This window comes from Aspergillus mulundensis (assembly GCF_003369625.1).
Source record: "Aspergillus mulundensis strain DSM 5745 chromosome Unknown scaffold_7, whole genome shotgun sequence".
NCBI classification, from domain to species: Eukaryota; Fungi; Ascomycota; class Eurotiomycetes; order Eurotiales; family Aspergillaceae; genus Aspergillus; species Aspergillus mulundensis.
In genome coordinates, this window is record NW_020797895.1 from 1517353 (window position 1) to 1540962 (window position 23610).

General features: G+C 44.4%; 11 protein-coding genes across 11 annotated transcripts; 7 read left to right on the forward strand and 4 right to left on the reverse strand.

The window, feature by feature from the left end:
• Window positions 1-1596: 1596 nt before the first annotated feature.
• Window positions 1597-2076, forward strand: DSM5745_07282 (uncharacterized protein; the record flags this gene model as incomplete). The annotated part of the gene is made up of 1 exon (XM_026749298.1): window positions 1597-2076. One exon carries the CDS (start codon window positions 1597-1599, stop codon window positions 2074-2076), a length of 480 nt encoding a protein of 159 aa, XP_026602388.1.
• Window positions 2077-2478: 402 nt separating this feature from the next.
• Window positions 2479-2854, reverse strand: DSM5745_07283 (uncharacterized protein; the record flags this gene model as incomplete). The annotated part of the gene is made up of 2 exons (XM_026749299.1): window positions 2479-2757; window positions 2807-2854. 2 exons carry the CDS (start codon window positions 2852-2854, stop codon window positions 2479-2481), a joined length of 327 nt encoding a protein of 108 aa, XP_026602389.1.
• An 876-nt stretch (window positions 2855-3730) lies between these two features.
• DSM5745_07284 (uncharacterized protein) lies at window positions 3731-5730 on the forward strand (the record flags this gene model as incomplete). Its single annotated transcript, XM_026749300.1, has 2 exons — window positions 3731-4152; window positions 4206-5730. 2 exons carry the CDS (start codon window positions 3731-3733, stop codon window positions 5728-5730), a joined length of 1947 nt encoding a protein of 648 aa, XP_026602390.1.
• A 5519-nt stretch (window positions 5731-11249) lies between these two features.
• Window positions 11250-12545, forward strand: DSM5745_07285 (uncharacterized protein; the record flags this gene model as incomplete). The annotated part of the gene is made up of 1 exon (XM_026749301.1): window positions 11250-12545. The coding sequence occupies one exon, from the start codon at window positions 11250-11252 to the stop codon at window positions 12543-12545; it is 1296 nt and encodes a 431-aa protein (XP_026602391.1).
• A 182-nt stretch (window positions 12546-12727) lies between these two features.
• On the forward strand, window positions 12728-14058 carry DSM5745_07286 (putative zinc metallopeptidase; the record flags this gene model as incomplete). Its single annotated transcript, XM_026749302.1, has 2 exons — window positions 12728-12740; window positions 12797-14058. 2 exons carry the CDS (start codon window positions 12728-12730, stop codon window positions 14056-14058), a joined length of 1275 nt encoding a protein of 424 aa, XP_026602392.1.
• Window positions 14059-14461: 403 nt separating this feature from the next.
• Window positions 14462-15745, forward strand: DSM5745_07287 (uncharacterized protein; the record flags this gene model as incomplete). The annotated part of the gene is made up of 1 exon (XM_026749303.1): window positions 14462-15745. One exon carries the CDS (start codon window positions 14462-14464, stop codon window positions 15743-15745), a length of 1284 nt encoding a protein of 427 aa, XP_026602393.1.
• A 237-nt stretch (window positions 15746-15982) lies between these two features.
• On the reverse strand, window positions 15983-17047 carry DSM5745_07288 (NAD(P)-dependent alcohol dehydrogenase; the record flags this gene model as incomplete). Its single annotated transcript, XM_026749304.1, has 1 exon — window positions 15983-17047. One exon carries the CDS (start codon window positions 17045-17047, stop codon window positions 15983-15985), a length of 1065 nt encoding a protein of 354 aa, XP_026602394.1.
• Window positions 17048-17620: 573 nt separating this feature from the next.
• DSM5745_07289 (uncharacterized protein) lies at window positions 17621-18769 on the reverse strand (the record flags this gene model as incomplete). Its single annotated transcript, XM_026749305.1, has 1 exon — window positions 17621-18769. One exon carries the CDS (start codon window positions 18767-18769, stop codon window positions 17621-17623), a length of 1149 nt encoding a protein of 382 aa, XP_026602395.1.
• A 677-nt stretch (window positions 18770-19446) lies between these two features.
• On the forward strand, window positions 19447-20103 carry DSM5745_07290 (uncharacterized protein; the record flags this gene model as incomplete). The annotated part of the gene is made up of 1 exon (XM_026749306.1): window positions 19447-20103. One exon carries the CDS (start codon window positions 19447-19449, stop codon window positions 20101-20103), a length of 657 nt encoding a protein of 218 aa, XP_026602396.1.
• A 274-nt stretch (window positions 20104-20377) lies between these two features.
• DSM5745_07291 (AATF family protein) lies at window positions 20378-22214 on the reverse strand (the record flags this gene model as incomplete). The annotated part of the gene is made up of 3 exons (XM_026749307.1): window positions 20378-21941; window positions 21994-22093; window positions 22157-22214. 3 exons carry the CDS (start codon window positions 22212-22214, stop codon window positions 20378-20380), a joined length of 1722 nt encoding a protein of 573 aa, XP_026602397.1.
• Window positions 22215-22437: 223 nt separating this feature from the next.
• Window positions 22438-23608, forward strand: DSM5745_07292 (Mrp/NBP35 family ATP-binding protein; the record flags this gene model as incomplete). Its single annotated transcript, XM_026749308.1, has 4 exons — window positions 22438-22497; window positions 22549-22684; window positions 22756-22875; window positions 22938-23608. 4 exons carry the CDS (start codon window positions 22438-22440, stop codon window positions 23606-23608), a joined length of 987 nt encoding a protein of 328 aa, XP_026602398.1.
• Window positions 23609-23610: the final 2 nt, after the last annotated feature.

Here is a 23610-nt window from a genome sequence, read left to right on the forward strand (position 1 = left end):
ATTCCTAGCCGAACACCACGCAGATAGACCTCTGAATAGCTTCGCAAATACAGGTACATCGATTTATATGCGATTCCCTATAGAAAACCAAGTACTTGCACTTCCACAACCTTGCCAGCGCGTCGACGGCCTTGCCAACGCGTTGATGGCCTTATTCCTAGCCGAACACCACGCAGATAGACCTCTGAATAGCTTCGTAAATACAGGTACATTGATTAATATGCGATTCTCTATAGAAAACCAAGTACCTGCACTTCCACAACCTTGCCAGCGCGTCGACGGCCTTGTCAACGCGTCGACGGCCTTGTCAACGCGTCGATGGCCTCATTCCTAGCCAAACACCACGCAGATAGACCTCTGAATAGCTTCGCAAATACAGGTACATCGATTTATATGCGATTCCCTATAGAAAATGAAGTACCTGTACTTCAACGGCCCTTTAACGCGTCTGCGCCTCCGCGGATAGACCTCCGAATAGCTTCGCAAATACAGGTACTTTGATTTGTATGCGATTCTCTATAGAAAACAAAGTACCAGCGCGTTGATGGTATATTCTCCTTCGCGCAAATAGACCTTATAGCTTTACAAGTGCAGGTACTTTGATTTGTATATAAATCTTTATAGAAAACTAAGTACCAGTACCTCGACGGCCACTGTTCTTCTTCGCGCGGCTGACTTAGTGAAATTTGAGATCTCCCAAGTCCCAACGAAGACCAGCCCCAGTAGGAGCGTTGTTACGAATTGTATGTACATTACCATACAAATTTGAACAGACTCCCTACTGGGAATGGCGGCCCTCGGGAGCGGTGGGGAACGTCGGTGGAATAAGACCAGCCGCAAAGCCACGGGGCGGTGCTAACGATATCAAGGAACGTTGCAGGTACAAAGGATTGTTGGTAAGTATGGCCGTGTAAGCCATGAAGGTGAATAGTGGTCTTGGATCAAGGTTGGTTTTTGTTTAGCTCACTGAAACAAGGATCCATCATCATGGCCATGTCTCCGGGCCAGGAACGTCGGAACTATAGCCAAGGAAGAAGCCCGAAGAACTAGGAACAACGATCTAGTTTCCCGGATGAAGCTTTCACCATAGGGTCAAGCCAGCTTGCTGCCTTTAGCATGAAACCGTATCACAAGCAAAAGCCCAGATGGCGCCCGGTCGACCTCAAAATATATAGGCAAAATAACGTTACTGAGTGGCTCGACTTTACAAAGATAGCGGATGCGTTTGGAAGCTCTGAGACACACCCTATTCTATTTGTTGCGGCCTACGACTGTTCTCTCTCTACCGACTTGAGATGGTAGACATCGGCGCCTAGAAACAAGGTCTTGGTCCAATTGATCGTTGTCGCCCAGAATTCCCTGAAACAACCCCGATGGATTCGAAGCGACGTCGTTTAGCCGCTATTGGCCGGTGATAGGGGCAAGCTATATTTAGACGTAGGCCTCTAATGGATAGCCTGACTTAAGCGCGTCATAGATATCGGCATGTCCTGTTGTTAACCTTAACCAAGAAGTCTCATCAACATTCAATAGACGTTCCAAATAAAGGCTATCCAGCCACCTAGCACATAGCAAGGCACCCTCAATTCATCTACAATGGCCCAGTTCTACGAAGTCTACATCGCCCGCTACCCCCTCGCCATGCAAGACCCCGACGTCCCAGACACCGGCACCCGCTACCACACCACCATCTTCGTCCAAACCAGTCCCGACGGCAGCGGCTCCCTGCACCAAGTCACCGGCGACATAACAGCCCCAGACGGAATGACGTACCTTGTCCAAGACAAGAGAGTGCAAGATCAGATACAGCTCCCGCATTCCCTGGAAAAACTGGGCGTCACGCTTGCAGCGACTTATCCGGAGCAGTGGGAGGAAGTGCTCGGAAGTGTACCGACGCCGCCGCAGCAGAAGGCGTTCAATGTGTTGACGATGAGGACGGAGCCGTTTAAGACTAAAGATCCGTTGACGTTTTATGAGCCGGGTGAGGAGAGGGGCCCATTGGTTAAGTGTACGGAGTGGACGATGGACCGGGCTATTCCGGCTTTGAGGAAGGCTGGGCTGCTTTTGGATGGGTAGGGAGACAGCGGAGTCTGAGAAGATATTTCTTGTATTTATTGGATAGGGTTCATTTGCCGTATGTAAAAAGCTTCTAGCTGCTAGTGGTGGTGCTTACTATAGCGATTGACAAAGCAGTCTTCATTACCAAGCAAATGTGCAGTTTTTCGCCACAGCCATATTACCGTGTTTTGCCTAGAAGTTTCCAAGGCATTGGAAATCATATCGAAGATGAAGTGGTCTGTATGCGTACTAATTACAGGGTAGAAATGAGGATAACGAAAGTCACGGCGCCAATTACACCGTATATGATGATGATGATGATGACTTGCCTGATGATGCGATGCGAAAGGTTCCCAGTAACTCCGGCCTCAAAATGAACGTCGACCCAAACACCAAAATGCCGTACCATAACTCCATACATCAGTTCCGGCCAGGGTCCAAGTCAAGATAATCGTCGACAACGTCGCGACCGTTGTATTCCTCCCATTCCAATTCCCACTCCCACGCCTGCTCGTCCTCGTCCTCGATCCACTCGATTTGGTCCGTGTCCCAATTATCATCCCATTCCCAGACCTCCTCCCAGTGCCACTGCTCGTTTGGGGCGTCATTGATGTCGTTGATGTGGCCATCCCACCCGGGCCAAAACATATCCATTAGTGCGTAGAATAGAATCATCCACTTGGAGAATGGGCGATGAGTCTGGCGCGAGTCAATTGTGTTGTGGTAGATACCTTGAAGATGGACTTACTAGGACGAAGTTCATGACGAGGTTGTAGAATCTATTGGGCTCGGCCATTTTGGGTCTAGAAACTGGCCTGCTTGGTTGTATTCGATGGAATCGGTCGTGTTAGGTTGGTGTTTGATGTAGAACGCTTGAAGATGAAGGATGGTTGCGGAGCGAGAGGTAGAATGGATGTTGGGGAAGGGGAGAGTTTAATAACGAGAATGGGGGCCAGGGACTGCCATTGCAGCCATATAATATCGTAAAAGCGAAGGACTTGGAAACAGAATGATTGCTGAGTTTGTGAATCTTGGATGATTCACTCCGTGGTGGGAGTTTGAAGTGGTGTCTGCCTCATTCACTCCTTCCCTTGCAACCGTTCCGTTTGCCTCAGGCCGCAAAGTGGATGCCTTACCGTACTGGTCCAGCACTTTCCTCCTCGTTCAACGTCCTCTTCCGCTCTTCAATACTCCGCATTTCATCATGATCCATTTTATCAGGCATATAGCCATTGCGACCCATTATTGGCTTCCGCTCCGACTACTCATTTTGCACTCCGGCATAGCCCGGACCATACTACGGACAGAGTCAGCTGCAATGAGGCTGCAGAGTGCAGACCAATCGCCGACCGCCAGGTGCAGGCCTGGGCGCACAGCCTTGTCGCGGTCGCTCTTATAAATCCCCATCAGCGCCCGCAGGCTGTCATCTTTCTCAGATCATACTTCCCTGCGCTACCGAGCAGCGGCCTAGGATCCATCACAAATGACTGCTCAAGCGAAGGACAAGAACGCTCGATCTAGCCGGGCCAAACCGACAACTGAAACCTTGAGCCGGCTAAGCCTCGCTCCAAACGCTGCGAGTCTTCGATTCAGATCTGGAGAGCAGTTGACTGTTAACGGCAACCTTGGACAACAACCTTGGAACGCGTTCGGGGGTTAGGGCCCGCACAAAATGGACCCTCTATCAGCGATTGGATTGGCATCGAATATCCTCCAGTTTATCGAATTTGGTACAAACTTATGCGGAAAGATCTACGAAGTCGCAGGCTCTATAACGGGCTTGACGGACGAGAATGCGCACTTGAGTGAGACGGTCGACGATCTGAAAAAGGTCACGGACGGCCTTTCCACCAGCCTTGAAGGCAACAACAAGCATGAGGTCGAGCTAGCCAAACTTGCTGCCCAGTGTAGGGACCTATCGGAGGAGATGATGGGGATTATCTCGAAGCTTAAACTCAAGAAAGGGGACCGTATGTGGCGTAGTGTCCGCGCGGCCTGGAAAAGCACCCTGAAGGAGAGAAAGATTGCTTCAATTGAAAGGAGGCTAGCAGAACATCGAGCGCAGATTGTTCTGCGCCTCAACATAATGCTATAGTAAGCTATCCTTCGCCCTGTGTCTGCGGTGACTGTCTCTGATTACATGCCAGCGATGAGCAGTCGCCGATTAAGGAACACCTGAAGCGGATTGAACAGCAAGCTATCAACTTGGGCAATCAACATGGTACGGAATTGAAAACGCAGCGTCATCAGCTGAAGGATATTATTCAACGGCTGGATACCTTTCGTATCGACAACGCTGATCCCCCGAGCTCGGCCGTATGCCTCAATGCCATACAAGACATGCGGGCATCGCTATCGTTATTAATATCGCGCGCCAATGAGATCCCGCGAGAAAATGATATCCTTCGTGCATTGTATTTCCCAAGCATGTTCCGACGAGACGACGCTATTGGTCCAGCAGTAGGGGATACATGCCGCTGGTTCGTCGGAGAGGACGATCAGTCGGATCAGAGCACAGATGAGGAAAGCACAGATGAGGAGAGTGATCATGACAGTGATCACACAAACTCCACTCACAGCCATGCCGAAAACACCCCGAAAGCCGTTTCACAGAGAATTACAGGCCTGGAAGAACACGAAATTGACAACCAGGGGCTGCAAGCCAGTCCTTCCATTGCGATTGGGGAACAAGGAGAGAATAATGATGACGATACTCAAAGCTTGGATAGCGATCTCGAAGGGATCTTGGAAGAGGAACGGTCATCACGAAAGGACGCTGCGAGCAGATTTCTGCATTTTCTACTTCACGATCACTCTGTCTTTTTCATATATGGAAAGGCAGGATCCGGAAAATCTACACTTATCAAATATCTCGCGGACTCTGGAAATGTCGCCGTGAGACAACGCCTGGACGAATGGGCTGAAGGGCGTCGCTTGATATTCATTTCTGCCTTTTTCTGGAGTGCTGGCGATCAGTTGCAAAGATCGCTTGAAGGACTCTACCGGTCAGTACTATTTCAAGCACTTAGTCAATGCCCGGAATTGACTACCAATCTGTTCGAAGGCGCACCCGGCTTCTCTGGCTGGCAGGAGGTCAGATTATCCCTGCTGAAAAAGATCATGGTCAAACTAATTCAGATTTTGGACCCAAAGAGGTATACGCTCTGTCTGTTTATTGATGGGCTGGATGAATACGAGGGCGACAGCCTTGATCAGACCGAGCTTGTCAGAAGCATCCAGGATTGGGGCCGTTCTGAGAACGTCAAGATTGTGTGCAGTGCCCGTCCTCATGAAGAATATATGCAACTTTTCACCAATCAGCAAAGAAGCATGCCACTGCACGACTACACGAAGGGGGATATACTGGAATATGCGATTACAAGTTTTCGGGGCTCCTCCGCATCATCTCACTGCCAGGAAGTCTCTAGCGTATTTGCTTTGGCTCAGGAAATAGTGACTCTTGCAGATGGGGTTTTTCTTTGGGCCTACTTGACTGTTAGATCGCTCAGCCAGAAGATGCATATTTACCCCATGGAGAAATTGCAAGAGATGCTGAGGGCCACACCCCGGAGCTTGGACAACTTTTTTGACCAGATGCTAGACAAGGTGGACCGGTTGACTTGGGCACGAACGGAAAAGTTTATGAGGCCCTTTATATACCGTACTAACTAGTAAAGCTATTAATTAAATACTATAAAAAAAAATAAAAAAAGAAGCAAGTTATTTATTAAAAGCTAGAGCTACCTAGGGGTTTATATAAATATTTTAAGCCTTTAAAAATTTATTAATAACCTAATTTTTTTACTAAAATAATAAGGCATTAAGCGCCTTACTTTTTTATACTAACATGGCATGTAAAAGTATTAATAAATAAGAACTTTATTAAATTTTACCTTTGGCTAATATACTTTTTTAACACTTATTAAATACTAGAAATAAGGCTAAAAATATTTATTAAACTAAGTATTTTAATAAATTTATAATATTATTATTTAATAAGTGGCTTAATAAGGCCATTTATAATTATTTAATTAATAAAAGTTTATTTAATTTTAAGGTTTTTATACTAAACTTTTTATTAAAGTCATAAGTTATAAATATTAATATGCTAAAGTTTTAATTAATACTAAATATTAAGGCTAGTAAAAATATTAATAATTTATTTATTATTATATTAAACTAAAAAATAGTGTTAAAAATTAAACTTTATTAAATTAAAAACCTAGTACTACTAGTAAGTTACTTTAAAAATTTTAAATAAAGTAAGTAGTTTTATTTTAATTATTAAAGTTATAACTAAGTACTGCTTTATAACTTTTTATTTAATTAAATTATTATATAACTTATAAATATAACCTATACTAAAAAAATAATTAAATTAATTAATAAAGGCTATATTAAAGTAGGCCTTATAAAAATTATATATCTTTAAAATAAGCTTATTTTTAAAGCTATTTAAACTAAAGTATTTAAGGGCTATAAAGCATATATTATAAAAATAAAAAATAAGTTAATTTATTATATATTAATAATAATCTACTAGATTAACCAGGTGTTTTAATAGTTAATTAATAATATAAAAAATATTTAAATAGGTAAGCGTGCTTGTATATTTAACTAAGCTAATTTTAAACCTTATTTTTTTAATTTATTAAGGTATAGTAGTACTAAAGTTTAAATAAAACTTATTAAAAAAAAAGGTGTTCCTGGAGGTTAAATTATTATATTTAAATAAAATTAATTTATAATTATTTTAATATAAAAGTCTTAATATAACTAAACCTTATACTTTTTTTTATTTTAAATAATTTAAACTTTTAAAAACTATTTTACTTTATTAAAATACTAGAGCTTATACTTTACTACTAGTTTTTTTTTAAAAGTAATTATAATAACTTGGCCTTTTTTAGTAAAAAGGTTTATAATAATAATATTATTTATATAAATAAAAAAAATTATAAACTTACTAATATAAAGGCACTTTTTTTTAAAAACTATAATAAATCTAAATTTTTATAATATTATAGCTAAATTAAGCTATTAAAAATATAAAAACTTTTAAAGTTTATAAATAGCCTTAAGGGCCTTTAATAACTTACCCTATTACTTATAGTTATTTAAAAAATAAAAATATATTATTTTTTAAGGGTAGTATTAAAAAACATGTTAATAGTATTTTTTTAGTTAAAATTAAAATTAAAAATAATTATAAGTATTATAAGAGCTTTAAAGGCCTTTACTAAGGCTATTACTACTTAATTTTTTTTAAAAAATTTTAGTTTTAAATTTTTATATATATAAATTTAGGCTTTAGCTTTAATAAAATAGCTATTAATATTAAATTTATAAGTAAAAACTTATAGTAAAAAAATTAGCTTATTTATTTTTACCTTTTATTTATTTATTACTTTTTATGCTTTTATTTTATAAAAAGCTTTTAGTTTAAGATTTATAGCCTTTAAAAACTTATTATAAAGTAAATAATTTTTAAGATTATTTTAGCACTTAAAAAAAAAGTAAATTATTTTAATAAAGCTATTTTTTTACAAGATTTTAATAAAAAATAAAAAAGGCAAATTAAATATAATTAAGGTTATTTAAATTATTTAAAAAAGCATTATTTAAATTTAAATTATATATATAATTATTAATATTATATTATTTATACCTACACTTAAATATTTTTAAAAAAAAAGCTAAAGTTACTAAAGTTTTACCCCTTAAGCACGCTAAGCTTAAAGGCTAAGTAAAAAAAAAAAGCTAGGCATGCTTATTTATTTTTTTTAAGTAACTATTTACTTATTAAATTAATAAAAAAATATTAAGGTGCTTAGGGGCATAAAATTTATTACTAGGGATTTTTTAAATAAGCTTTTAAAGCTATTTATAAGGCCAAGTTTTATATAAGCTTTTTATAATAATAAAATTTAAAAGTTATTTTAAAAGTTAGCAAGTATAAAAACCTATTTAACTAATTAAAGGCCTTTTTTTTACTAGTAGTATTTTTAATTTTACTAGTAATATTTTAAGCCTTATTTTTTACTTTATACTTACTATTATTATTAATACCTTTTTTTTTAAGATTTTTATTACCCGTGGTTTATTTATATTTAAAATACCCTTATTTTTTTTTTTATTTAAAAAATTTACTAAAATTAAGGTTAAGGTTAATTTTTTTAGTTTCACGGTTTTAAAAGGGAATATTAAAAATTTAGGCTAAAGGCTTTAGTAACTTAATTTTAATATTAATAATAAAAAAGGGATTTTTTAAATTATATAATCTAGACTTATTAAAAATAATATTTTTATAGGTATATATAAGTTACTTTTTAAGAAACTAGATTTACTAAATATTTAAGGTAATATAGCCTAGTAAGTATTTTAATAAAGCCTTTAATTTTATTTTATAAAAACTTTTTACCTAGGATTATTTTACCTAGGTAAAATAACCTAATATTTTAATACTAAAAATACAGGGTTTTTTATTAGTAAGTACTTTTTATAATATTTTTTAATTTAATAGCTTAATAAAAATTTAATTACTAATATAAGCTATTATTTTTATAACCTAGGGCTATATATTAAAAAGGATTTTTTTATAAAAAGCTATTATTTTTACTTTTTTAATTAATATACTACTAAAGCGCTTAGCTATACTATTTTAAAAAAAAGTATAAAAAATAAACTAGTTTTAAAGTATACCTTAAAATATAATAAAGTTAAAAATATTATTATTAAATATAGGCTTATAATTACTAAAAAAAACCTTAAAAATAATATTAAACTAGGTTTAAATAAGCTTGGTATATTACTTAATAATATTTTTATATTTACTTTTTTTTTAATAAATATAGGCCTAGTAAAACTTAGTATTTTTATTATAAAAGTAAGTTACTTACTTTTTTTTATTTATTACTTTTTTTATAAAAATTAGGTTAAAGTAAACTTAATTAAATAGTATAATAGCAGGATTTTTAGGCCTTTTAAATATTTATTAAAAAGCTTATTTATATTTATAAGTATTATATTACTAAAATAGTTAAAAATTAGTAATTTAAACTTTTTTAGTTATAGTTAATAAGTATTAAAATATTTTATTATTAATATAGCCTAGGCGCTAGTAAAAAGCTTTAAAAATTTTTTTAATATAAATTTTTTAAATTAAAATCTTAATTTTTTATTAAGTTAAAGTATTAGCCTTTTCTTACTTTAAGTTTTTTTAAACTTAACTATTTAAAGGCTAAATAAGTAATCTTTAAAATAAAATACTAGTTTATTATTCTTGGTAATTAAAGTATTAAAATTTTAAAAATATCTAGCTTTTTTAAAAGGCCTAGCTACTAGAATATTAATATAAAAACTAGGTATAAAGGCTACTTTACTAAAAGTAAAAGGTATTATTTTATTATTTAAAGCCTTAAAATAAAAAAGTACTAATTTTATACCTTAAATAATAATAATTATATTTCTTACTTAAATATTACCTTTTTTTAATTAATTAAAAAAGGTAAAATAATTAAAATTATTATAAATATAAATAAAGGCACTAGTATTAAAAATAAAGGTGTTTTTGTATTGAATTACTTTAAATACTTATAATAAGTATATAATTATAATATTTTTTTTATTATAGCTTAAGTAGTTAAAAAAGCTTTTTAAGCTTTTTTTTTTAATTTTTTTTTATTTTTAAAAATTTATTTATTCTTAGCCCTTACCTTTTAAAGTTTTTTATTATATTTATTATTTTTATTAAAAGCTTTACTAACTTTTTTATTTATATTTTTTTTAGGTTTATACCATAGCTTTTTATATAATTATATAAAGTACTAATACTACTTTATTACTTAAAAATAACTATATAAATAAAAAAGCTTGTTATTAATTAGTACTATTTTAAAAAAAATATTTAATTTTTTATTAAAAGTTATAAAGGCCACTATTTTAGTAAAGTTTTTAAAAAAGCTATTAGTTATAAAAAAATATTATTAATATTTAAATATAAATTAAAGGTAAAAAATTAAATTAGCATTTTTTTAATTTAATTAGTTAGTATTTTATTTTATATAAAAGTTTAAATACTTACTAATTATTTGTAGGAAGGTTATATTAACTATTTTATTTTTTAATTTAGGTTAATTAAAGTATTTAATTTTTTAGTAAGTATTTTTATAATTTTAAAGTTAATTACTAATCTTACCTTATTAAATTAAAGTGTTTAAGGCTATAAAATAATTACTAAATACCTTTAATTTAATTTTAAAATTAATTAAAGTAAACTATTACTTTAATTTAACTAAAACCTTTATAATAAGTTTATTTTTAATAAGTTATTAAATAAAAATAATAATAATTTTTTAAATAACTTTATTTATTTTTTAAACTTTAATATAATAATACTTAATATTAAGCTAGTATTTATTATATATTTTAAAAGCCTTTTTAGTTATATTTTTAAAAGGCAACTTAAAAAAAAGGGATTTTTTTTTTTTTAAAAAATATTTAAGTTAAAAAACTCTTAAACTCTTACTATTTAAGTAAAGTAAAAAATTTAATTATATTAAACTAGCTAGTTATCCTTAAACTTAAAAATAATTTTTATACTTATAATATTATTAATAAAGCTTATAATAATTCTTAAATTAAGTATAAAAATTAAAAATTAATTAATATTTATTTTAATTTAATAAAAAAAATAATTAATTATAAAAAGGCTTAGTATAGCTTTAGGGCATGTATTTAAAAATATAAATAATTTTAAAATATTTAAAAAAAATAAAAATTTAATAAGCTAAATTATTAAATTAATATTTAGGCTTATAATTATAAGGCCCTTTATATATTATATTAATTAATAAAGCTATTAATTAAATACTATAAAAAAAATAAAAAAAAAATAAGTTATTTATTAAAAGCTAAAGCTACCTAAAAGTTTATATAAATATTTTAAGCCTTTAAAAACTTATTAGTGGCCTAATTCCTTTATTAAAATAGTAAGGCGTTAAGCGCCTTACTTTTTTATACTAACGCGGCATGTGAAGGCGTTGACAAATGAGAACTCCACCAAACTCCACCTTTGGCTGACAAAGTTCCTCCTCCTCGCCGCACACAACCCGACTGGCCGTAGTCTCAATGCCCTTTCATTTTCCTGGACGGAGGATTTGGACAACCCACAATTTCCTTTTGAAAATTCGATGTGCTCTTATTCCAATATCGAAATCGAGGAGAGGTTAGAATCGGTGCAGAAGCAGCTCAGAGACCTGACTAAGGGAATGTTGGAGGTCCGACCATGGGAAAACATCGACAACATCGACTATTGGGATGCCAGTTCCACCCGTCATCCTTTCTTTGCCAGCAGAGTGGGATTTTTTCACCGTACTTTCCGTGACTACCTGCTGGCTCGATGGCATGATAAGATGCCCCCAAACTTTGAGACTTACGTGCGAATGGCTTTGGCAGAAATCAAGTTTTCTTGCTCGATCGACTTCCACCAGATATTCGGCTATTTCGGATGGCCTGGGTTCCCGATCCTGGACTACATCACGGATACCCTTATCTGGTTAGGACTAAAAGAGATATCCTTGCCAGACCAGTACTACGAGGAGATAGAGCGTGTCATTGATGGCTATGAGAAGCTCTTCAATTCCTCAACGCAGGGCCGAAAAAGATACAAAGAACACCCGTCAATGACTGGAATCATTCTACCAGTCATGATGTATGGTAGAAGCATCAGGGCTGACTCACTAAGCGAAGAAGCGAAGGCTAGGATACGTCGTCCCTTTTCGTTTCTTAGTTATCTGGCTTTGTATGCGCCAACGTCTCCATATTTTATACAGCGTATCATGGAGTTCCCGCAGCCCCAACGGCCGAATGATAACTTGGTTCATGCCTTCGCTACCTTGTCACACCATGACTCTGCATATACGGCAAAGCTCCTGCCGCATTTCCTAGAAAAGGGCGTGACGCCAAATTCGTTGTTAACTGTTTGGTTGGTGGAAAGAGACCAGACAGTAAAGCCATTGACTGTGCCCGCTTGGTTAACATTCTTGGTATCACGAGCCATGGGCTACTTTCATGTTACAACTTTCAAGAATCTATTTAGTGACGGGGACTGGCGACTGATGGAAACTTTTCTCAAGTCTGGAATGGATTCGGATATTATATTCCTCTTTGAGCCCCGGGGACACTATGATGAGGACAGGATGAGATATCTGGACCTATCGCAGCTGATAGAGTTCTGTCTTCCAGAGAACATACAATCCCTACGCATGTTGCTAGACCGTCCGACTTCGAGAATAGGGCAATGGTGGAACGGTGCCAGAAATATTGGTTCAATCTGGACCTCGCACCGACAGCCAGACTATGCCGGAGAGACGCGCACGCGGTATAGGCAGGCGACGGCTTCGGAACTCAATGAAGACATCAAGATCAAGGCTATCATGACGAGATTGCATAAGATCCATGATAACTTCGTCATACAATTGTATTAGGCAGGTTAGGACACGGACTTCCGAGTGGAGGGATTGCCGAGCTCGAGGGGTTTGCCGAGATGTCGCCCAATCACCCAGTCGTCCTTATCTTGGAGTTGGAGACATTCAACAAGTTTAAGAAGACAGATCCCAATTATCTCAAGATTTGGCATTTGACCAATCTCTTCGTTTAATCGTCCATCATGCAGCTCTTAGGTAAGCCCCTTTCAAGAGAAAGGAAATCAGTCACTAACTTGAACAAACTTGAACAGGCCAGAACAACGCCCTTCGCGACATCATCAACAAACACCGCCCGGACTTGGAGCCATACGAGTCCATATATCGCAAGATACACAGCTCCCCAGAACTCTCCGGCCAAGAAAGACAGACCTCCACACTCGTCGCAAACCACCTCCAGCATCTAGGCTATGAAGTCCACACCGACATCGGCGGATACGGTGTCGCAGGCGTCCTCCAAAATGGAAACGGCCCTACAGTCCTCCTCCGCGCAGACATGGACGCCCTCCCGCTAGAAGAGAAGACCGGACTCCCATATGCAAGCAATCGAACCGTTAAAAACAAAGCCGGCGCCAAAGTCCCCGTCATGCATGCTTGCGGCCATGATACCCACGTCACGGGGCTAATGGGCAGCGCGGAGCTCCTTATCGCTGCACGAGAACATTGGTTGGGGACTTTGGTCCTGATATTCCAGCCAGCAGAGGAAGAATTGTCTGGAGCCCAGGCGATGATCGACGACGGACTCTACGACAAGGTCCCGAAGCCGGACGTCGTCCTTGCGCAACACGTCATGCGCATGAAGGCCGGGACCGTTGGAATCCGGGCTGGCCGCCTTCTGACAGCATCAGATGCGTTCGATGTAAAGATCTACGGCCGCGGAGGACACGGCTCCTCGCCGCAGACATGCGTCGATCCTATTGTCATCGGCGCGGCGATTATCACTCGTCTCCAGACGATCGTTAGTCGGGAAATTACACCAGGTGAGCTTGCTATCGTTACCTGCGGAAGTATCAACGCAGGGCACGCGCCGAATATCATACCCGACGAATGCGACCTCCAACTCAGCGTGCGGTCTTACGACCCCAACGTCCGCGAACGTCTCAATACCGCCATCAAACGCATCATCGAAGCAGAATGCGACGCATCAGGGACGCCGCAGAAGCCAAGCATCAAGCACATTTTCACGGCACCAGCTACAATCAACGATGAAGCGACAGTCCGAACACTGCTGAAGACATTCGGGTCCTATTTCGGGAATAACCTTGTTGAAACTGAGCCTGCCGCTGCGAGCGAGGACTTTTCGATCCTGGCGACGGCCGTCGGGGCGCCGTATGTCATGTGGAACTTTGGGGGTGTTGATGAGCGGGTTTGGGATAATGCTGTGAAGGATGGGAAACTTGATGAGTTGCCGGGGAATCATTCGCCGTTCTTTGCGCCGGTTATTCAGCCGACGATTGGGACGGCGGTTGATGCGATGGCGGTTGGGGCGTTGACGTTTTTGAGGCAGAGTACTTGAAAGCCTGGGCTGGCTTCGGGTTGTGATGGCAGGATGAGCTTGCACTGGGACCTCGCCCTGAATTGGTGGACTCGCAATGGCCTTTTCTAGAACTAGTTTGATGTTGAATATGATGAAATGAAATAATGCATTGAATGATTTAGGTATTCGGCCCGAACCCAGCTGCTAATGACTCTATCACCTACCTGGCACATGGTTGCCCTGAGTCCCCTAATTCCCCGCAACACTGACAACAATCTCCTTAACTGCCCTTTACCTCACTGAAAACCTGCCAGTTGCCCCTGTTTATGAGTACCTAAGAGGTCACAGGTCTGCGAGCTCTTAGTCAGCATTTCTAACACCCGTTTAGGAGAGAAGAGTGCTTCCTACTCCCACACAGACATCAAGTAATCACGAATGCGACATGCCGCTGAACGATGACAGGCGCCAGCCTGAGAGGGCCAAGGATGCCGAGCAAAAGGCCTTAGCTAAAGTGAACGCGCTCGTAATGAGTGACTTGGTCTCGATGACCACCACATACCCATCAATGGACATGACAGCCCTTCTGGAGCACAAACTCAAGACCTATCCTACTCTTCGGAAAGTCTTCCGCGATGCTGCACTAAAGTCCTTGGAGTCTGCACCGAGTGACTCACAAACACCAAGCTCACCAGCCGACGTGAGAGAAGAGTACCGCATCCCGCCAGACGCCAAAGTGATACGTCCTTTGAAAAAGGCAGTTCTGCAGGATTCCCCGATGGAGACGCCGTATGTGAACGATAAAATAGAAGAGAAGGATCTGTCAACAGTCTTGGAACAACTCAACGAATCAATCGCCAGCAGCGAGATCATCTGGCAGCTAGGCTCAACCGCCGTGCTGGGCCTGACCTCGCAGCTGGTCCTGAAAACCGGGCACGGCATCGACATCGATCACATCTCCACGACGGACTACATCAAGCAACAGGCCCCGCGCCTCCCAATCCCAGAGATCCACGGCATTCTCCAGACGGCAGACGGCAACCGCACATTCACGCTGATGTCTCGCGTCGCCGGGAAACCGCTAGACGCATGCTGGCCATCCCTGGATACCGAGGCGAAGGCGTCGGTCCGCGAGCAACTAGACGTTATCTTCACGGACCTCAGGGCCATACGCCCGCCTCCTTCGCCACACGATCCCCGCGGTGTATTACTATTCGGCGGCGGGAATCTGGAGTCCAGGCGCTGCAAGGACGTGAGGAGACAGGTGCGTATTGCGGACGGACCCATTGCCAACGAAGCCGAGTTCAACGCTTTTATCACCCAGAGCCCGGCGCGCACGGAGAGCAGCTACATTGCCCTCGCGCGCTCGTATCTCACGGCTGATCATAAGGTCGTCATGACGCATGGGGATCTGCATCCGCGCAATATCATGGTAGACTTTGAGTATGGGCCTGTCGGGTCGGACTCGGGGTCAGAGGCTGAGGCTGACTCGGAGACGGGATCGGCGACGGTGACGTCGCGAACTCAACGTCCCAACGTCGTTGTTACAGGCGTGATCGATTGGGAGATGTGCGGCTGGTATCCGGGGTATTGGGAGTATGTCAAGGCGTTGAATACGATTTCGGTTGGGTGTGGGTTTGAGGATTGGGTTGCTTATTTGCCTGGGTGTATTGGGGTGTGGCCTCGGGAGCATGCGGTTGATTTGATGTTGAGTCGGTGGCATGGTTGAGTGCAAAGACTGAGAAGGAGGGCTATGGCTCTGCTTGGCGTTGGATTTGTTTAGATCCTTTGTGGATGTTTCACTGTCTATGGACCCTGCAGTTAATATCAAAGGGCGAATCATTAGATGGATAAGACTAACTTAGCGCATACTATCTGGATTAAGTACATCTCCAACACGCGTTATAAACTATAATAGCTCCTACTCGAGAAGAGGGACTGGAGAACGTTACCTCAAAGAGACTGCCTACTCCGCAACCCTCACAACAATCTTCCCCCTCGCCCTCCCACTAGCAAGCAGCTCATACGCCTCCTTCAGCCTCTCAAAGTCCCAAGCCTTATCCCCTTCCTTGATAATCCGTATCTTCTTATCCCTCACTAACTCCCCAACAGCAACAAGATCCTCCTTACTATTCGCCAACATAAGCGGCACAAGCCGCCGCCTCCCACCACCCAAACACCGCGGCGTAATCGCCCGCCAGAATGCAGTCATGATACTCGCCGCCCCAACCTGCACCCACGCCCCAGCCGGTTTGAGGAAATGGTGCGACTCAGCGTAGAGGTTCGCAGGGAGGCCGATGTGATCGATGACAAGGTCGAAGATCAACCCCTTGCCTTTCAGCGTCTCGGTTACATTCGTCTTCGTATAATCGAGAACCTCGTCCGCGCCAAGGCTAGTAAGGAGCTCGACATTCCGGCTCGAGCACGTCGTCGTAACATGGCACCCCAGCATCTTCGCAATCTGGATCGCGAACACCCCGCATCCGCCGCTGCCGCCGTTGATGAAGACTTTCGGGCTCTCGTTCTCGAACTCGGGTTTGGATAGGTCAAGATAATTCTTCAGACTCTGGTACGCCGTCCGCACAGAAACACCCAGACACGCTGCGTCCTCGGGACTAACGCCCTCCGGTAAGATTGCGACATCATTCGCGTCCGCGAGGATATACTCGCCCGCTGTGCCGAAAGTGCGGGGGCGCGCTAGACACCCGTAGACTTTATCGCCGGGTTTAAATTCCCCCTTGTGCTTGGGATGCACTGAGACAATTTCGCCGGCGAAATCGAGGCCCGGCGAGGCGGGCAGCGAGCAGACTAGTGTTCTGCCGCCGCTGAAGGGGATGCCTAGTTGCTGGGGGACCTTGTGGTCGGCGGGGTTGAGGGATGTGCTGTGGACTTTGATGAGGAGGTGGTTTGCGTAGCTGGGGGGTGGCGGGGAGCGGGTTGAGGTGTGCAGGGTGAGGTTGGCAATAACGCTTGGGTGTGTGCTGGTGTAGAGCCAGGCTTTCATTGTTGCGGGGATGGGTGGCTGTGACATTTTCGAGGATGAAGGGATGCTGTGGGGATGGTGGAGATGATGGCGTGGTTGAGGCTGATGCGCGGGATGGAGAGCCAGAAGCTAAGGAGATGATAATGAGGGGGGGAGGAAAGTATCCATGGATTGAGTTTGACAAGCTCGTGTTGACCGTTGACGGCGTTAGTGACGTTGATGAGTTGCTGTCGGCGGCCGAGATCGTGCATGGGGATCCGCGCCTAACTACCTCGGGTCTAGCGCTTGAGTGACCGCGAGCCTAACTGTAAAGAGCCTAGCCCTGCTGGCTTTTGTATAGCTTCATCTTTTGCTATGGGAAATCACCCTGGCGTTATCAAATATAAGAGCAGGTCGTTGGCCTTGGGCTAAGCCGGATATCTATCCACTCACCTCATTCCACAAGACAAGAGCCCTTTTACGGCATTCAATGAATTCCACTTGAGCATAAAGTCAAGACCTACTAGTATCTCTTTGAACATGTCTGAAAATCCTATCCAAAAGCAAAGGTTTCGTCCGCCTTCAGTCTACTAAGCTCTTGATATAAGAATGTTTATAGACAATCCAGCGAGTCGGGCTATATCAGCACCAAGCATACTTCTCGTTGAGCACCCAGTCGACCTCGTCTGTCGCGCCTTCACCAAACCAGTTCAGGCAAGGTATGCTATCCTTCTCCCTTTCCCTCTTCTCGAACTTCACGCCTACCGCCTGAATCATCTCCTCCAACCCTCTCGTCGGGCTCCATAACTTGACCTTCCCTAAGCCCCACTGGAAGGCTTCGGACTGAGCGGCATGAAGCACAGCCTTGACGTCTTTCGGTTCAGGAGAAGAGGATTCGGTAACGAGGCGGAGTATGTACAGCGTATTTGCGGATAATTCGTCACTGTCCGGATGCCGGTAGAAACGGTGCGTCCAAATCACCCATACCCTATTCCCTGCTGGCCCAGCTATCGCTCCTTTGACTCCTGGCTTCTTGCTCCCGCCGAAAAGCTTTTTGGCCCCGAATTCTTCCTTGCTATGGTGCCAGAGGACATGGTCGTAGTCAGGAATGATGGCAAGCCGGGTCGTTTCCCCACTAGGTGCTGAAGGATTCCTCAGCGATGCCCGGAGAACGTCTTCGTCTCTCCGGCAGAGCGCCTCTAAATCCTCCGCATGAAGCGGCCTAGCCTCGCAAATGACGTCTTGCGGCTGAAATTCCAGCTGAAGACTCGGAAAGGGCATCCAGCCTAGCCGCGCATAGAACTCGGGATTGATGTCGGAATACAGCACGCTGCCAACACATCTCGATTTTGAGGTTGTTTGCCAGCTTGGCAGGATGCGGCCTAGTTCCTTCAATAGTCTTGAGGCATAGCCTTGGCCTCGAAGCTCAGGGGCACAGAAGACGCTTGCGATGCCGTGCACGACACATTCTTCCGGGGTGTCTGCGTTGCTGATGAGAGCGCGTTTGCGAAAAGTCTCGCATGATGCGAGCACTGTTCTCCTTCCCGCGCTTTCATTTGGATCGTCATCAACCTCGCTATCCACCAGGATCCACTGTGTAATTCCGCCCTCCCGCGCGAGTGGGACCGTCAGCATGTACGCGTATTCTTCCATATACTGTGGGACGGTGAGAGCGTCTTTCCATAGTGCTGAGGTTTGGCCCCAGATGTGCTGGGACTCGGCGGGTGTTGGGTGGCCTAGCACCAGGGATGGCGAGGTGGAAGCGGGAAGTTGGGTCGTGTGCCCGGCCATGGGGATGGCAGAGACTGAGAGACCAGAAATAGAGAGTTTGGCGGCTGAGGCTATTACGTTTCTTTGGCTCAGGTGACGATGGGCGGCGTTGCTAGAGGGAGAAAGACCGCCACGAGCCGGGGTGCAAAAGCGGGGTTGGACGGGGTCTCAGCTCCCGTTGGGGGCCACCGCAGGGGTCAGGGGCAGGGTCCCAGTCGCCCATCCGGGGTACTTAATCTTCTCTCCAGCTACCTCGATTACTCTGTACCTGGGTACGACATCATCCCATACTCCACGGTATAAAGGTGCGATCCTCCTCGCTGAAATACTCGCCGTCCGCTAATAACATCTCGCAGAACTCCGCCTATCACACACCATTTGCCAACCTTAGCCCCGCTGGGCCAACCCCGGATTCTAGACGCTGATTGACTCGGCAACACATTCCTGTGCTCCGGTGCACGACTCATGTCACACAGCACTGGGCTTTGATCCATTTCCCAGTTTGAATCGAAAGCTGACTATTTACTCGGCTGGAGGAAAAGGAAAACGCCCGTCGCAGACCTGCAACTCCGTGTCCACGTCAGCGCCGAGTGCGTCCTTCCCTCGAGAACGGGTCTGGCAACAATCTTGGAACATAAACACAACATACCTGGGCAGCTCGTTGAGGTCACGGCTCATTCCTCTCATTCCTCGTCAACATGCCGTTCCTTCACAACAAGACCTCGTCCTCGACGAGCTCTACCTCTGCTCCTGCGCCCTCTTCAACTCAAGAGTCCAAACTCTCTCTCCGCTCCCTTTTCAATCGCAAGACGCGCGCTCCTCCTGGAACCCAGACGCACCCTCGAACTGCATCAAGAACCCATCAGGCAGCGGCAGCTACTCAGCAGCCCAATTCCCGCCCATCATCCCATCGCACCTCGTCAACATCAACAGCCTCAACCTACCAACCAGTCCCACAAGCGGACAGTACCTGGGAAGACATCGACCCCCCAGCATTCTCACCAACGGCGCCAAGAACACCGACGTCACCAACCTTCTCCCATTACTCATACCAAGCCACGCAAAACACATCAAGAAGCACGATGGACGCACACAGTGTCTCTCCACCGCCATCATCAACGTCGGAATCCATCCTCCCAAGTTATAACGACGTCAGCGGCGCCGTCGTCGTCGACTCCCACGGCTATCCGCGCTTCCTGACGCCTCAGGAGGAACAGGAGCGCAAGGCCGTATTGCAGCAGGCGGTTCGTGAACGGATGATGGGGTTGCCGCGCAGGACGGATTTCAGTTGGGAGGCGTCGGCGAGGCCTATTTTGCCGAGGTATCAGCCTCCTGCTGTGGCTTCCAAGGATTAGAATAGCCCGGCGAGGAGTAAAGGGTGTTACAATGCTGCTTCAATGAGGGAGGCAAGTGGTGGTTGCCCTTAGCAGCATTTATGAGATATGAGTAACGAAGTTATGAGGCGTTAGGGTACAGATTGGATAGGGAAACAACATAATAATGCACAGATTGCGTCAATAACGCTATTCTCCTTCTATACTACCAACCTCATGCGCAGACGTATATGTACAGCTCTCTAGATTTTCAACCCCCACCCATACTGCAATAACTCAACCCTCAAATACAAACTCAGCTCCTGAAAAGTCTGAGTCCACCCTCCGCAGCATCCTCCTCACTCTCCTCCCCATCACGCATCGCCTCATCCTCCTCCTCATCCCCACTTTCCTCCCTCAACAGCCCACTAGCACTACGCCCAAGCAGACTCGCAAAGAACTCGTCTCTAGCACGACGCGTCCACGTGCCCCTCTCCTCAGGCGCCATAAAATTCTGCAGCTTCTCATGCACATCAAAGCGCATCTTACGGCCCTTCGACGCCCGCGTATCAATCTCACGCTTGACCTTGTCCTTGCGCATTCCGGTGACCGGGTGAATCGCGCCGCCGTTGCGCGAGGGGAGGAGGTGCAGGGTATCCAGGCCGTTGGTTATGGCATCACTAGACGACATGCGCTGGCTGACGAGGTCGCGGAGGAGAGACTGGTAGAAGATCGTGTCGTCGTAGACCTCGACCTCGACGCCCTTTTCCGAGGCAGAGGCGGAGGTAGAGGTGTGTTTGGCGCGCTTGTTCGCGCGCAGATCGCCCGTTTCAGACGCGACGTGGGCGTCGAGCACCGCGGTGATGGTTTGCTGTGCGCCCGAGGACCCGATGAGTTTCGTCTTGGAATTTGCGAGCGTTGTGCCGGCCGCTGAGCCGCGGACTTTATTGGACCATTTGTCTAGGATTGCGCGGCGGTGCGTCAGCGAGGAGGATTCCAGCTCCGCCATGCGCTTCCACAGTGAGGAGGTTGGTGTGCCTGTTGTTGCGGGGGCGGGGCGCTTGCGCTTCTTGGACTCGTCGTGCGTCTGGGCGTCGACGAGGGTGAGGCGGAGTTCTTCGAGGGTTGACCATAATGTCAACGCGGCGGTCTCGGCGGACTTGAAGGCGTCGGTTTCGGTGTCGGTTTCGTCGAGGGGTTGGGGCTGTGTTGCGAGCTGGTTCGCTGCCGTGAGGCCCTTTTGTAGCTTGATGCGGGCGTTGAGGAGGGCGTCAAATGTTGCGCGTTGTTGCTTGACGGCGCGGCCTTTCACTGCGTCAGCTTTGGCGGCTTGGGAGATTGTCGCGGCGATGGTCTTTTGGTCTGTTGCCATTAGTTGGCGGAGTTGGGCGCGGTCGTCGGAGGGGTCGGCGTCGGCGCTGGCGAATTGGACACGGCGTTTGGGTTTTGCGGCTTCTTCGTCGGACTCTTCGTCAGATTCTTCTTCTTCGTCGTCGTCTTCGGATCCATCCTCGTCGTCATCCTCGTCGGAAACGTCCTCGTCTTCATCGGAGAATCCGTCCTCGTCGAAGCCTTCTTCGTCTTCGCTGTCGTCCGATTCCTCCATATCTACATCAACGTCCTTCCGGCCCTTTGTACTGGCGCCTTTGGATTTCCGCGGCTTCTCGTCTTCGCTTTCGCCGGAGATATCCTCGTCCTCGTCCTCCTCATGATCCTCATCACCTTCGAGTTCGTCGCTCTCATCATCACTACCCTCGTCGCTAGATCGCGCCGCAAACGGATCTTCGTCACTCTCGGCGTCAAGCGCATCTCTGCTCACCCGCGAGCCGGCATATTGTTTCCCTAATGACACCGGGTCCTCGTTGCGGAGTTTCGCTTTGCTGGTTTAATTAGCACGAAAGCTGTCCCAGATAATCAAGATGAGAGACGAACCCAACAGCCTGGTAATGCTCACGGCCAGCACTCGCATCCTTCACCTCAACATCTTCATCGCTTGAGTTTCCACCGCGCTCAATGTCCTCGGGGTCGTAGTCTGCTCAGAAAACAACGTTAACTGTGTAATGCAAATTAAGATTTTAATCAGCAGAATGCATACCCCTTGGCGTAAGATCCTCCAGATCAGCAATCTGCTCCGCTAACGATTTCGGCGCCATTTTGTGCTTGAAATTGGACGAGTTTGATCCGCAGAAATTATTTTTCTGCCGCGATAATATTTTCGACGATGCGGGAAGCGGTCAGTTCGCCGCTGGCCCACTTTGGCCTCCACAGCTCCTGGTTGGACGACCTGATTAAGCGGTGAGAGCTATCGCCGGCAATATCGCGTTCTCCGGCCTCAGGCTCCATATCTTTCTACTCCGCACATCAACTCAGCGCAACATGGCGACGCAAAGGAGGCTTTTCTCGACGTTTCGATGTCTTCGGCATGAGAATCCGCTGGTATACCCCTTATTCTAGCATCGTCTTGACCGCACCTGACGAATTGAGCAGGGCCTTCCGCGCTCCGGCACCCCGCCCTCGTTTCCCCGTCGCCGCGGCCTCCCCGAGAAGCGCAAGATCCGCGATGTGAAGAAGGTCATTGCAGTGTCGTCTGCCAAGGGCGGAGTTGGAAAATCTACTATCGCTGGTACATCTCGCATCCCTTTCCGGCCATATACCGGAAGCTATTAAGCGCATCGTCTAATAACTCATCCGCAGTCAACCTCGCCCTCGCCTTCGCCCGCCGCGGCATCCGCACCGGAATCCTCGACACAGATATCTTCGGTCCCTCGATACCAACGCTATTGAATCTCTCGGGGGAGCCAAGGTTGGATGAACGTACGTTACACTGACAGTACCCCCGATGAGCTCTCATGTGCTAACCCTACCTCTACCAACAGACGACCGCCTCCTCCCCCTAACAAACTACGGCCTAAAGTCCATGTCAATGGGCTATCTCCTCCCTCCGCCCCCCGAACCCACATCTCCCACACCAGACATCAACCGACAACCCATGGACACAACACCCATCTCCTGGCGCGGCCTCATGGTCACCAAAGCGATGCAGCAACTTTTGCACTCCGTCTCCTGGGGCCCTCTCGACGTTCTCTTCCTCGATCTTCCGCCCGGAACCGGCGACGTACAGCTAACAATCGGGCAAGAGATCATCCTCGACGGCGCGGTGATCGTCACAACGCCGCAAGACATTGCGCTTCGCGATGCAGTCCGGGGCTTCGGGATGTTCCAGCGCATGGATGTTCCGGTGCTCGGCATGGTGCGCAACATGGCTTTCTTCGCGTGCCCGGAGTGTGGGACGAAAACAAAGATCTTCTCCGCTGGTTTGCACAATCATAACCATGAACACGGCGATGCGGATTGGGGCGTGGTTGCCGAGTGTAAGCGGCTTGGGGTTGAGTTTCTAGGTGATATCCCGCTTGATGCGAGGGTTTGCGAGGATGCGGATCGGGGAATGCCGACTGTTGTTTCGGAGGAGGGGGATCGGAGTGTCCGGCGCGAGGCGTTTATGGGTGTTGCGGAGAAGGTTGCTAGAAAGGCTGGGGTTGAGTGGTAAAG